The following is a 15183-nucleotide window of genomic DNA, read 5'->3' as shown; positions in this document are numbered from 1 at the left end:
AGTTTTACAAAAATCTCATTTTCTCGCCTATATTCATTGGGGGACACAGGAACCGTGGGACTTCTAAAAGTAGTCCACAGGGAGAGAAAAAAAAACGCAAACCCATGGAAGCAAGCGTCCCTGCAGGCATCTAAGAAACTGCCGCCTGCAAGACCATGCGGCCCAAGACAGCGTCCACCGATGCATAAGTATGAACCTGGTAAAAATTTTTGAATGTGTGTAAGGAGGACACAACTGTGCAGCCGAAGCACGATTCCTCCGAGCCCAAGATGCGCCAACCGTTCTGGTTGAGTGAGCCGTGACACCTAAGGTCGGAACCCTGCCCCAGGCGGGGTAAGCCTCCGCAATTGCAGCCCGAATCCAACGTGTAATTGCCACCTTGGAGGCCGCCAATCCCTTGCGAGGCGGAAGGGACCGGAGGCTACTAAATAGATCTTCAGAGCTCTGACAACTTCCTTAGGGTGTGAAGGAGAGGGACAAAGTGAGGGAAGGACATTTCCTCGTTGATATGGAAGTCAGTGACCACCTTCAGAAGAAAAGAAGGAACGGGCCAGAGAACCGCTTTATCCTTATGAATAACCAGGAAGGGTTCTCTGCAAGACAGCAACGCCAACTCGGACACCCATCTGATGGAAGTGATAGCTAAAAGGAAAACTACCTTCCAGGACAGGAGTCGGAGAGAAATCTCCCGCAAGGGCTCAAAGGGGGAAGCCTGGAGCGCTGAGAGGACTAAATTCAGATCCCAAGGCGGTAAAGGAGGACGGTACGGAGGAATCGTATGTTCCACTCCCTGAAAAGCAGGGGGGCCAGAAGGCGCTGGAAAAGGATGGAAAGTGCAGACACCTGACCCTTCAAAGAACTAAGGGCCAGACCAAGGTCCAACCCTGATTGAAGAAAGGACAGGACCGTGGGGAGAGAAAACGAAGTGGAGGAATGTTTTGGCTTTCACAGAAACCAAGGAAGGACCTCCAGGTCCTGTAAAAGATCCTGGACGATGCAGGCTTCCTGGCCTGAATCATAGTGCGGATGACATCCGCCGAAAAACCTCTTTGCGTTATAATGGCGGTTTCAATGGCCACGCCGTCAAACGAAGAGATCTTAAATGCTGATGGAAAACCGGTCCCTGCGAAAGAAGTTAGTCTCTGAGTGGCAGTGACCAAGGGACATCTCCTAGAAGGAGAACGAGGTTGGCGTACCACGCGCGACGGGGCCAATCCGGGGCGACGAGGATCGTTGGAATGCCCTCCATCCTGATTTTCCGTAGAACCCTGGCTAGGAGGGGGAAGGGAGGGGGGACACGTAAAGGAGGGAGAACCCCTGCCAAGGGGAGATCAGGGCGTCCACGCCGCAAGCTTCCGGATCTCTTACTCAGGAGAGGAAGGTGGGAAGCTTCGGATTGAGTCTTGAGGCCATCAAGTCCACGTCGGGGCGACCCCAACGCAGACAGATCGCCTCGAATACCTCCGGGTGGAGGGACCACTCGCACAGATCTATTGTCGTCCTGCTGAGGAAGTCTGCAGTCCAGTTCTCCACACCCGGGATGTAGATTGCTGAAATTGCCGGTACGTGGGCCTCCGCCCACCGTAAGATCTTGGCAGATTCCTGCATCACGTTGAAACTGAGTGTTCCACCGCTGTGGCGTTGTCCGACTGGACGAACCTTCAGGAGGTGGGTCCAGTGTTGAAGGGATAAAAGAATCTCCCCGAGTTCCAGGACATTGATCGGAAGCTTGTACTCCGACCGAGACCATGTGCCTTGGACTGTCCTGGGAGGGAACACTCCTCCCCAACCTTGCAGACTGGCGTCGGTGGTAACAACCGTCCAGGATATTAGAAGGAAGGACCTTCCCAGAACTGGAACAGACAGCCACCAACAAAGGGACGTCCTCACTTGAGGAGAGAGAGGCGGATGGGATAGTCCAGACTCTGACGTTTTGTCCCAGGAGGACAGAATCGCTCTCTGGAACGTGCGAAAGTGGAACTGGGCAAAGGGAATCGCCTCGAAAGAGGCGACCATCTTCCCTAACGTCCTCATGCAGAGGCGAATGGACGGAAGGCTGCAGTCGAGAAGCACCCTCACCGAGCGGTGTAAGGCCAGCCGCTTGTCCGGAGGAAGGTGTACTTGTGCCGCTTCAGTGTCCAGAAGCATACCCAGAAAGACCAGTTGTTTGGAGGGAGACAGGGATGACTTCTGCAGATTGACCAGCCACCCGAAACGTGCAAGGGCTTCCAGGGTGAACTGTACGCTGCTCGATGCCTGAGCAAAGGAGGGAGCCTTGATGAGGATGTCGTCCAGATAAGGCATAAGGAAGATGCCTCTGGAACGGAGCAGGGCGAGAAGAGGGTCCAGAATTTTTGTGAACAAGAGCGCGACAAACTGGTAATGATAGTCTCCAATTGCAAACCTTAGGAAGCGCTGATGACTCCACGCGATGGGGACATGGAGGTATGCATCCGGGATATCCACGGCCGAAAGGAATTACCCCCGTTTCTGAGAAGCAATTACGGAACGAAGGGACTCCATCCAAAATCGCTGGAGACGGAGGAACCTGTTCAGCAGTTTGAGGTCCAGGATTAGGCGCACAGAGCCCTCCTATTTGGGGACCACAAAAAGGTTTGAGTAGAACTCTTTGAATCTCTCTGCCGGGGGAACAGGAGAGATGACTCCTCGGTCCAGGAGGGACTGAATGGCCTGGGAGAAGGCGGCTGCCCGCTCGGGGGCCTGTGGAGGACAGGATTGAAAGAACCTGTCTGGGGGAAGGGACGAAAACTCGATCCTGAGGATACAATCTCGAGTGCCCAAGCGTTGGAGACGCGGGCCTGCCGGACGTCCTGGAAGAGGCGGAGGCGGCCTCCCACCCTGTTAGGTCGGGGCGCCCCTTCAGGCTGAGGATTGCTTAGCCGCAGAAGGTCGAGCGGCCTAAGGCCTGGGACGCCAGGATGGCTGTGCACGAAAGGACGGCTTTTTGCGTCGATCCTGGGATCTTGCTTCGCTCTAGGTTGTGGGAGATAGGTGCTCTTTCCTCCGGTGGCCTCGGAAAGAATTTCGTCCAGCCGGGTACCAAAGAGACGGGCGCCGGCGAAGGGAAGCCTGGTTAGAGAACGCTTAGAAGTAGTGTCCGCAGCCCACACCTTCAGCCAGAGCTCGCGGCGTAAGGTGACTGCAAACGCTGAAGAGCGCGCAATGAGGGCGCCTGCTTCTAAGGATGCTTCAGAGAGGAACTTCCCTGCCTGGGTGATCAGCTGTGCCAAGGATCGAAGATCCTGAGCAGTTACCTCCGATACCAAGTCCTGGTCCAGCTGGCTTCCCCACATTAAGAAAGTGCCTTTGCCACCCACACAGAGGCAAACACGGGCCTAAGGGCTGAGCCTGAAGCAGCAAAGAGGGACTTCGTCAAGGATTCCATCCGACGGTCTTTACGAGGTCTGAAGGGAGGATCTATCGGTCACAGGAATAGCCATACTTTTGGCAAGACGTGCCACTGGTGGGTCGACCTTACGAGGGAATGCCCACGTGGACACACAATCCGCTGGGAATGGATATAGAACATCCAGCTTTTTTGGGTGAAAAAACGCATGTCTGGATGATCCCAAGCCTTAGAAACCACCGCTGAAAAATCCTTATGGCGGGGAAACACCTTCGAGGCCTGTTTTGGATGGAAAAAAGATACCCCCTGCTGGTTAGTGGGGGGGGGGGGGGGGGGGGGGGAGATGTCTTGGGAATCATCCTGCACCTGGAAGGTGTCACGGATGGCAGCAATGATGCTATCTACAGTGGAGGCCAACTTGGAAGGCTGCTCCATATCCATGTCCAAATCAGAATTCTCTACCTCTCCTTCAGATGGCACGTCCCCAGAAGAAAAACCTGAGTGAGATCATACACTGGGTGGAGAGGGAGATGCGTCAGAGGAAGAAATGTGGTCTACTCTAGGACGCTTTTGTGATTGCTGTGCGCTGACAGATCCACTAGAGGGAAGTGACCGGGGGGGGTCACCCGAACAAGAAACCCTGGAGGGTGCATCCGAGGGAGGTGCAGCCTACACTGGTGGCGGATTCTCAACCAAGTGAGCCACTATAGATAGGGGGGATTGGGAGATTGTAGCAAGGTTTTCCACCGCCTGAGAGAGGGTTCTGGCCCAATCCGGCAGCTCAGATGTCAAGGGGGGAGGGAGCAGTATGGGCTGAAGGGGGGCCCCCTGCCTGGGGGCCTGACAAGCAGTGCAGACAGAATCCGGTTGCCCACAAGGGAATTTTGCCTCACATATGGAACAGGCATAATGGACAGCTATTGGCAGCTTAGGATGAGTGCCCGTGGGGTCAGACATGATGGAAATCCAGGAAAGGACACCTAAGGCTGGAGAGGGTACAGGGACCTGAGGAGAGGAGACAACAGTTCCTACCACAGCCAGGAGCGAAGTCCGCAGTCCCAGAAGGAGTATCCGGAACGCTGTGGCGGGAAGAGAAGGCCCCGTGATCTCCCGTTCCGCCTCGCCACGGCGGTGCGTGCGCGCGCCGAACTGTAACTATCACAGCGCGCTCATCTGGCTGCATCGATTTGTGTCGGCGCTTCGCCTGCAGGCTGCCCTGTGGAGCGCCGCCCGTCTTGTAAGCGGGAGCTTGTGCCGCTTTCTCGTTAAGTCCGCAGTCATGCCCGGACCGAGCGTCCGATAGCCCCGCCCCCTCCCAGCCTGAATCTCTGCTGCTACCTTCTACTGCAGTGGCAATGTCTATCGAATTAACCCCCCGCCGGTTGAGTCACATAGGAGACCGGAGGGGGAGGTCGAAGGCCAGGAGCCGGGAGCAAGCATCACTTATCTGTCCTGCCGCCATCTTCACCCTTCCTCTTCTCCAGCAGTGTCACCCCTTCAGCTACTGGCACCGTAGTGGCAGGACGCTGGAAGAGGGACTTGGATGGGTGACCCTTCTGCTGGCGGGACGCAGGGCAGCGAGGCTGCCCTGGTCCACCTTGTTATTTTGTGGGGGGGGAGGCAGCGTGGCGGGCCAATGCTGGCGTGCTCCCCCGGGAGAACAGGGAGGCTAGGCGACCACTGTTCCCCACCTGAAAAAGTAGGAGAACTAAAATAAAAAACTAAAATAAAAAATCTTCTTGCCTCCTATTGACACTAGAAAAAACTGAAGCGCTCTCTCCAGGCTGGAGGGTGTATAGCTGCCAGGGGAGGAGCTAACAGCTTTTACTAGTGTCAACGCCTCCTAGAGGACATAGCTATACCCACGGTTTCTGTGTCCCCCAATGAATATGGGTGAGAAATAAAAGTAACGGGGGTCGTTTACAAATACCGGCTGTTTACGATCTTCTTTCCCCTTTTCGGCAGGCTTTCCTGGCAGAAGATGTGCCTAATTCATGATGAGGTATGAGGCATCATAAATTAGGTGCACCTTCACCAGTCCAAGCGTCTGGCTGAAAAACTAGACCAGCCCCTGCCTGGAGTAGTTTTGTGCAAACATTTACATAAATGTTGGTAATTTTGTCAGGGCTGAAGTCCAGGCACTGGCCTGGCCCCCACCACACCCTTGAGACTCCTATGTGTCAAATGTGGTCTAAAAATGCCTGCACAACAAAATATTGTCGCATAGGCGTTCAAAAAGAGGCTTATGCAACATTTTTGCAACAAAAACTGGGGTAAAAACCCCAAAGTAATTTATACCGCACAGTGAAAAATAAATTCTAAAAATATAAGAATGGAAATTACTGCCCCAAAAATAAAAAGTTAAATGCATTATATGTACAACAAAATGGTTTTAATTAATAAAATACAATTCTTCCTGCAAAAAAATAAAAAATGTAATAAAAAAATAATCAATACATACAACTACACTGAAGGGGAAAAAAGTCATGGCTTTCAGGATATGAGGATCAAAAAACAAGATCAATGAGTGCAAACTAGGCAGCATCCTTAAGAGGCTAAAGTGCGTGCAAAACCAAATTACCTCTGCTTCTTAAAGATATGGAATGATCTATCACTTGGAAAATTGGAACGGTTATCAGTCTCTGGCTGGAAAGACACTGAATGCAAAGTTGATGGAAGCAGAAGGGATACCTAAAAAAAATTACAACAACGACATCATCAGCATCATGAGATTTTTTTTTTAGGGAAGAGGAATCAGTTTGCAGGGACTAGGCACCATTTTATGTCAGACCTCCAAGCAACTATGATTCAAACAATATTTACAGAAAGCTTGATGTTTTTACAACAAGGCAGCATATTAGAGGGGGTTCTTAAATGGACACTCACCTGTCTTTACTGCACTCTACCCCCCAGGTCCTGGCTCAGAATACAAAACATGGCTAGAATTGCACACTGAGCCAATACCCGCTGAGGCGGGTGTCTGCTGTAGCCACTGATTGGCTAAGAGGACACTTACTTTTCCTGGGTGTCAAGTTGGGTCCAGGACAAACACCTTCAGGGGTCTGGCGTGGTGAAAAATGCTCATTTTGTGGCCCATACTTCTGGACAGCTAGTAAATGCATTACAGAAAGGATCTATAAACCTTACAGAGATTTCCTACAGCCCTGATGAAAACACTTCTTGAACTCAGATGTGTAGATTGGCATTATCATAGGAGACACAGCGGAAATCACTAGCCACCTTAATGGACAAATCCTATGTAAAAGCCACATTAGAATATGGACATTGCTGAAAATGTGAAGAACATATTTACCTTCCCTGTACTGGTCCTGTAGGCTTCCAAAAGTCTCTCTTGCAAGGTAGGAGAAAATGCACCAATACGTTCATTCTCTGCAAGAAGCTTCAAGGTGCTTTTATCCAAGAGCGAAATCACACTGCAGATGCACACAACATTTACAATCATGTTTTCACACTTTCACATTCTACAGTCTAGGGCTGGATGCACACGACCGTATGTGTTTTGCAGTCCGCACAAAAAAAAAAAGAAAAAAAACAGATGACGTCCGTATGGCATTCGTTTTTTTTTTTTTTGCGGATCCATTGTAACCATGCCTATTCTTGTCCGCAAAACAGACATGCTGTCAGCATCTTTTGAGGCCCAATTGAAATGAATGGGTCCGCACCCGAGCCGCAAAAAATGCGGCTCGGATGCGGAACCAAACCGCGTTTGTCTGCATGTTGCCTTAGGCCTTTTTCACACAGTCAGTGTTCGATCAGTGATTGGGAGCCAAAACCAGATGTAGGTCAGTAACACAGAACAGGCGCAAACCTTTCCCTTATTCCATATATCAGTGTAACCTCCACCCCTGGCTTTGGCTCAAAAATCACTGATGGAAATTACTGATCAAACACTGATGTGTGAATGAGGCGTGTCCCAGTTTCCAATATATATACGTAAAAATAAAAAATAAAAAAAAAATATTATATATATATATATATATATATATATATATATATAATAAAGTTGACTTTGGAGCTTTCCTTAGATATTACAGAAATTTAAAGGGGTTATAGTTTCATGTGGGGGTCCCGCACTGGGCAACTCCACTGATTAATTGTTTGACGGGTCTAAGGCACTCGTAAAAGCACTGTGTCCTCTTCAATGTTTACTTGCACGCCGTGTCCCTTGTAGCAGAGGTGCAGGGTAATTATAATTTACTCTTCTATTCATCTGAAAAGGAAAGGAAGCTGTTTTTACCCTGTAATACGCCACTAAACTGTAGACGGCAAGCAGGTAAACAATGAAGAGGACACAGTGCTCGCATGAGCGCCATGGCTCCTTCAAACAGCTGATCAATAAGTGTAACGGGAGTCAGATCCCACTGATCTGATATTAATGACCTATCTTGAGAAAAGGTCATTTATATTAAACTAGAAAACCTCTTTAATTTACAGCAATTCCAAAATTACTTACAAGCAAGAACAAAAGAAAAGGTGTTGAGAGTATTGTGACTTTTGACACAACCCCTTCTTAGAACAAAGCTGCAGGGATCATGTAATTACCCACAGAACTGATCAGGATAACCATCAGTGATCAGTAAAGGCTGCATTTCACATGGTACCCAAAGGGAGTACATGTAATTCACTCGCTGACAAAAAACAAACAAACAAAAAAAACTACGGGAGTAGAACTGACTTAGTTTCTCATGGCAACCAATCAGATTCCACCTTTCACTTCCCAAAAGAGCTGTCCAAAATGAAAGGTGGAATCTGATAGGTTGCTATACCAACTAAGCAAGTTCTACTTTACACCAGTTGGATAAATGACCCCCAACGTACCCAGATAGAAATGTCAGCTGCAAACGTGTCAAGCAGTTGTGTCTCAGGCAGGTATGTAAATGATTACTGGTGTGGTCCGATTAGACTGGGTCTTGCCACAAGAGAGGATAAAAGTGCCCTATAAAAAGGCTCTCAAAGGCTACTTTTGGGTAGTGCACTTCCTGATGAGAGATTGACGACTGCTAGACATTCCCCTATGACGCATTCAAAGACATTTTGCACAGTTGACAGACTTTGAGAGGGGGCACATCATTGGAGTGAGAGAAGCAGGATTGGCGTTTTGATAAATTGCCCACCATCTGGGCCATTCAGAGCTGAAAGGAGCAGTAGCTACATGAAGGCACGCACACATTGCAAACAGGCTCTGATCTTCCCAAACAGACCACCAGTAGAGAGGATCGACTGATCTGCCAACAAGCACAAACAGTTACCACAATTTAGTTGTCCACCATCCAGACACAGCTGTACACATCCCTGTGTCTGCTCGGACTGTTTCCAGGTGCTTTGGTGTTGTCCTGACATTGACAGCCAGCGACCGACACCTTTGTTTACAGCAGTGACGTGAATGAAAAACGTGGACTACTACTGTATCGTCTATAGCAGGCATGCTTAACCTGCGGCCCTCCAGCTGTAGCAAAACTACAATTCCCAGCATGCCCGAACAGCCTGCAGCAGGGAATAGTGGGAGTTGTAGCTTTACAACAGCTGGAGGGCCGCAGGTTGAGCATGCCTGGTATAGCGACCAATCCAGGTTCTGTTTGGAATCAGACGACTGTTGGGTTCGAGTATGGAGTAGGTCTCATGGTGAGTGCTTTAATCCTGTCTCTGCTGTAGAGAGACAAACTGCCCCTGGTGTGATCACATACAACAGTCGGTCACCCCTAGTAGTGATACGAGGGACATCCTGCTCACCCACACACAGCAAAGGTTTCTCAGGAATGGCTCTGCAAGATAACAACACTTCCTTGGTTGCCCGGTCTGCAGATTTAATCACCAATCAAGCATTTATGGGACCAGTTTCAATAACCTACAAATGTGCAGGATCTACAGGACCAGCTGTAGCATCTGTGGGTAAATGGATACCATACGGAACCTGTATGCCTCCATGCCCCACCATATCTCATCTTGTATCCAGGCTAGAGGTGGCCTAACAGGGTACTAGAGCCTCCTTTCTATTGTACAGTTTTCCCCAATAAACTTATCTTTTTGCTCTAATATTGTAATCACTTCCATATATCATCAGTACATTCCAACAACAACTTCTTGGTGCTTTATTTTTTTGTCACTGAATGTACAAGGTCAAATTTAATAATTCTCTAGAGCAAGAGCTTCTCTTCAACTTACAAAATCTGCTAATCACTGATGTCACAAGCAGCAGTAAGGTGATAAAGAATGACTACTCCTTGGTATAAAGCACAACATACACTGTAATGGTTGGTTTCCTCAATGGTGACCATTTTTCGACATAAACATTGCCTGTGTAAGGCAATAATGTAGGAATAATGGATATGCCAAATCCCATTTTAAGGACAGTCAAACTCCGACAGGCCCATCATCTTATCATTGGTCTCACAAGGTCTTTGCCAGGGTTAAAGTCTTCCATGTCAAGGCCTTGCCATCAAAACAACAAAAACCCCTTCATAGTGGCAAAACCACCAGTGTAAAAGTGTGAACAGAGCTTTCTAAAAACTGTAAACCAATGAAAAAAGTATCCCTAAGAAGGTATTTAGTTACTAACATATATCACTTACGTAAACTGAAAATCGAGGACCAGAACTGCAAACCAGACACAATTGTGCACACTCTGAAAGAGTTTCTGTTCCACAGCATCTGGAATAAAGGGGAGAACATATTTTTAAGTTATGCACACATAGAAAGGAGAAGAGGAAGGAATGACGTAACCAGACACTGAAATATATAGGATATGAGAGCGCTATAAAGAGAATCAACATCCAAACTTATTTTTACAAATATCTGATCAGGTATGGTTTCAGTCCTTCCATACCAAAAAGTCAGTGCCAATTCAGTCTCGAGTTAAAAAGCTCTCACAAGACACAGGTGAAATGGTGCGGTCTGAACAATAAAAAACTGCAGCTCGGCAGTACTTTTCCCAGTACTTAGTAAAAATAAATGTAGGTGTCCGAAACAGACAAAATAAATATATAATAATCTAACATGTAATGGTGTATAACGTAAAAGACTTCTATTATGAAGGATTGGATCAGACATATTACTGACTCACTGACAACGAGGCAAAACTTACTATATCAGAACTAAGGTATCATTTATCTATATAGTAAAAAATACAGGATCATGTGTATACTCTGCTGTGGTCATTCAGTACATAGTAATTTACCTTTGATACATCGCGTGATCTCCAGCTCGCAGTCATCTGTACCAGATGGTCCTCTGGATGTTAGCAGTTGCAGAACAAAAAAGAACTCCAGAAATATATTTGGCACTAAATTTTCTGAAGAAAAACAAACAGGCTATACATAAAAGAAAGAATCTGGGTTATGATTAATACTATATGCCAGTTGGCACCATTTTTTTTTATTCCCGCCCGCCAACATAAATTTACATTGGGCGGTCGGGAAAGGGTTAAAGTACAGAAATAGGATAGGAATACAGATGTTAAAATATTCAAAAAGAGTACCTGCAATGCAAGAGGAATAAAGCTCAGCCAGGACCTTCAGATATCTTTTACAAGACACTTTGTCAGGGTCAGTATACGACACGATATCTACTGAAACACTGGCGTTTCTGGTGTAACTCTGTTTGGTAGGAGTGACAGGATCTAGCACAACTGGGGACGAAGTATGCTGCAGCAGTTTGGACCTATAAAATTGTACGAAAAGTAAATTGGTTGGCAAATTTCTGGCTACTGTTGGCCAACATGTATGTAAAATGACCCTATGGCACTTACTAACATAGCTTTTGCTGATCTTCTGTGCCATTTGCTATAATTCAGAAACCATATCTCTTTGTTAGGCACATTTTCTGAGGTCCAGTCCATAAGATGGCCGCTGATGGAGGGTCATGTCACCAGACACATAACTCAGCCTCCTCCATTCTAAGTTTACATTCACACAACGACGTCTCTTTTGCGGACGTTTCGTGTGCACCCTGTATTGCATGTTCCTGCCAAAGATAGCACATGTTGCATATTCTGAGGTGTAGCCGCAAGGACTCGGAAACACACGGAAGTCAATGGGTCCTCGCAGTGATGTGGGGGGGCACACAGCCAGTTAAGGCTAAGTGATTTGCCTGGTCACATGACCCTCCATCAGCAGCATAACCTCCATGTGGACCGCACAAAAGACTTGGCCAAACAAGTGGCATACCTCATGAAATACAGAAAATGGCGCAGAAAATCAATAAAGGTTACATTAGCAAGTGCCATATATTCCTCTTACATAAAGTAACCTGAAACTGGCCAATCACTTTAAGAAAAAAAAAACATCAAGTTAAAAAGTATTTTCCAACTGAAATAGTTTCTTAGTTCAAGCAAATCTTTTATGCTTTATGTTAAAATGACAATACCTTTCTTTGCGCAGTATCTCCCTCTCCTCGTGTAAACTTCCCATGGAAGGGGTGCAGGCACCTTCCTGTACACTGGTAAACACATCCATTCCTGTTCGACTGTGCCTCATACTGGATGGACCCATTGGAGTGGAGGTAAAACACAGCCTGGACTTGGAATGTGCATCGTTGATCGGAGTAGGATTGATCCTTCGTGATGGTTTTGATTTGCTGAGCAAAGCAGAAAGTTTCAACGTTAATTCAGAACTCAAACTAAAACCCAAATAAGTCCCATAAATGAGGGTCAATGTGAAAGTTTCAACAAGCATTCAGAGGAAACACGGTAACAATAATAACCTCTTTCCCCATAGTTACTTTCCCTGTATATTACACATCTACATGGGGAACAGTAGATGACGTAAGCAGAATGGCTTTAAAATAGGTAAAGATAATAGAAATTACATGGGGGACAAATAGTTTAGTAATGTGCCCACATATTAATATAAACTCTACGATGCACAGAGACAGTATCGCATACAAAGACAACTAAGGGTACTGTGTGGCCATAAATGCCTAAAATAATTTCCATTAAAAATGCCACGAAAAGGAAGATGCAGCACGTCATATGGCCGAGGATTTTTCACGTTCAGTCTTCCAGACCGCGCTAAGGATGTACATGTCCATTCTCAGGGCGGTTACCACACGGACATGTTGGAAAGCAGCTTCGGGAGCGGGAAAACAGCATTCAAAATGGAAAGCCAAGGCAGAAACCACAACGGTTTCTGCTGATGGATACACAGCAGATTTTGACACAGTCAAAGTCTGTTGTGGACATACCCTTACTCTTCCTATTGCTGTGCAAAACTGCATGTAATGTATTCCTATGGGATTAAATGAGGGCTAATATACAACAATCTAGTGATAATTGCATGAAGGATATTTTCCCTATCGGGTTATATGAAAATTGCATGTAATATTATGCAAATGAAAAGCTGTTATATCACAATGTAATTTCATTTGCAAAAAAAATTCTACCTCTAACTCCCAGAATATGACATTTCTGCCATACAATCTGCATAGGGGCTCATGCACACGGACACCTCCTTGACAAATAGCTGATGAGCAGGGGTCCCGGGTGTTGGACCCCTGCCGATCAGATATTGATAACCTATCCAGGAGGATAAGTCATCAGTATTAATGGCTGTACAACCCCTTTAACCCCTTAGGGACCGGGCTCATTTTCACCTTAAGGACCAGGCCATTTTTTGCAAATCTGACCAGTGTCACTTTAAGTGCTGATAACCTTAAAACGCTTTGACTTATCCAGGCCATTCTGAGATTGTTTTTTCGTCACATATTGTACTTCATGAAACTGGTAAAATGAAGTAAAAAAAATTAAAATTTATAAAAAAAAAAAAATACAAAATTTACCAAAAATTGGTAAAAAAAAAAAATAGCAAATTTCCAAGTTTCAATTTCTCTACTTCTATAATACATAGTAATACCTACAAAAATAGTTATTACTTTACATTCCCCATATGTCTACTTCATGTTTGGATCATTTTGGGAATGACATTTTATTTTTTGGGAATGTTACAAGGCTTAGAAGTTTAGAAGCAAATCTTGAAACTTTTCAAAAACCCACTTTTCAAGGACCAGTTCAGGTCTGAAGTCACTTTGCGAGGCTTACATAATAGAAACCACCAAAAAATTACCCCATTCCAGAAACTACACCCCTCAAAGTATTCAAAACTGATTTTACAAACTTTGTTAACCCTTTAGGTGTTCCACAAGAATTAATGGAAAATAGAGATACAATTAAAAAATTTCACTTTTTTGGCAGCTTTTCCATTTTAATAATTTTTTTCCGGTTACAAAGCAAGGGTTAACAGCCAAACAAAACTCAATATTTATGGCCCTGATTCTGTAGTTTACAGAAACACCCCATATGTGGTCATAAACTGCTGTACGGGCACACGGCAGGGCGCAGAAGGAAAGGAATGCCATATGGTTTTTGGAAGGCAGATTTTGCTGGACTGTTTTTTTTGACACCATGTCCCATTTGAAGCCCCCCTGATGCACCCCTAGAGTAGAAACTCCAAAAAAGTGACCCCATTTTAGAAACTACGGGATAGGGTGACAGTTTTCTTGGTACTAGTTTAGGGTACATATGATTTTTGGTTGCTCTATATTAGGGATCGACCGATATAGATTTTTTACGGCCGATACCGATAATTTGTGAACTTTCAGGCCGATAGCCGATAATTTATACCGATATTCTGGTAATTTTCATTTTTGAAAAAAATAAAAAATTCCTACACAAATCTGATGAAAATTAATATGTTTATTGTTAACGTGTATTTTTTTTTTTTAATCTTTCTTTCATTTATACTTAATATTTTGGGGTTTGTTTTTTTTGTTACTAACTTTTAGCCCCCTTAGGGACTAGAACCCTTGTCCTATTCACCCTGATAGATCTCTATCAGGGCGAATAGGAGCTCACACTGTCCCTGCTGCTCTGTGCTTTGTGCACACAGCAGCATGGAGCTTACCATGGCAGCCAGGGCTTCAATAGCGTCCTGGCTGCCATGGTAACCGAGGGGAGAGGGGATCCTGTGGCCACTGCCACCAATGATTAATACTGGGGGGGGGGGGCTTGGGTGGGGGGGCGCACTGCGCCACCAATGTTTTTAATACTGGGGTGGGGGTGGGGGGGCTTACTGCGCCACCAATGATTAATACTGGAGGGCTTGGGGGGGGGGGGGGGGGGGGGGGGCACTGCGCCACCAATGAAGAGAAATCTCTCAATTATATACAGGAGGCGGAAGCTGGTTGCAGAATCACATAGCCGGCTCTCGACCTCTATGAGCGGTAGCTGCGATCCGCGGCACCTGAGGGGTTAACTACCGCAGATCGCAGCTATTGCTCATAGGAGGTCGGGAGCCGGCTATGTGATTCTGCAGCCAGCTCCCGCCTCCTGTATATTAATGAGAGATTTCTCTTCATTGGTGGCGCAGTGGCCACAGCCCCTCCCCTTCTCTTGTCCTCCTTCCTCTCACTGGCTGCAGCAGCAGCACAAGAGGGGGACACTGCTTCCTTCTCCCCTGTGCTGCTGAGGGAACACAGAGCGCTGACAGCAGCGCGATCTGTGTTCCCAATACGTTATACTTCTGTATTGGAATGCATTGGCTGTATGAGTAATACTGTGTGTCCGGCCTGTAAGATCCAGGGGGGCTGGATCTCACAGGCTCGTCACCGGAAGGCATCGCGCAGCCTTCCATGCCATCGGGTCCCGATGGCACCTGCGCCCGCCGCACCATTGAAAAGCCGCAAACCGCAGGTCTGAATTGACCTGCGGTTTGCGGCGATCGCAGACACGGGGGGGTCACAGGACCACCCCGAGCATTTAGCCAAGATTACTGCTCAACGATTTGAGCAGGCACCTTGTTCGGAAA

General features: G+C 46.7%; 1 protein-coding gene across 1 annotated transcript in view; it reads right to left on the bottom strand.

Moving 5' to 3' along the window:
- CDAN1 (codanin 1) overlaps positions 1-15183 on the bottom strand; it is a 137160-nt gene that overhangs the window by 101391 nt on the left and 20586 nt on the right. The window contains exons 3-8 of the mRNA XM_040411692.1: positions 11750-11959; positions 10863-11044; positions 10563-10676; positions 9958-10036; positions 6681-6801; positions 5949-6058 (exon numbers count right to left, since the gene is read on the bottom strand). Coding sequence (XP_040267626.1) covers positions 5949-6058; positions 6681-6801; positions 9958-10036; positions 10563-10676; positions 10863-11044; positions 11750-11959 — 816 coding nt within the window. The remainder of the gene's footprint in view (positions 1-5948; positions 6059-6680; positions 6802-9957; positions 10037-10562; positions 10677-10862; positions 11045-11749; positions 11960-15183) is intronic.

Source organism: Bufo bufo, chromosome 11 (genome assembly GCF_905171765.1).
Source record: "Bufo bufo chromosome 11, aBufBuf1.1, whole genome shotgun sequence".
Classification (NCBI taxonomy): Eukaryota; Metazoa; Chordata; class Amphibia; order Anura; family Bufonidae; genus Bufo; species Bufo bufo.
This window is presented reverse-complemented; position numbering and strand designations above follow the sequence as displayed.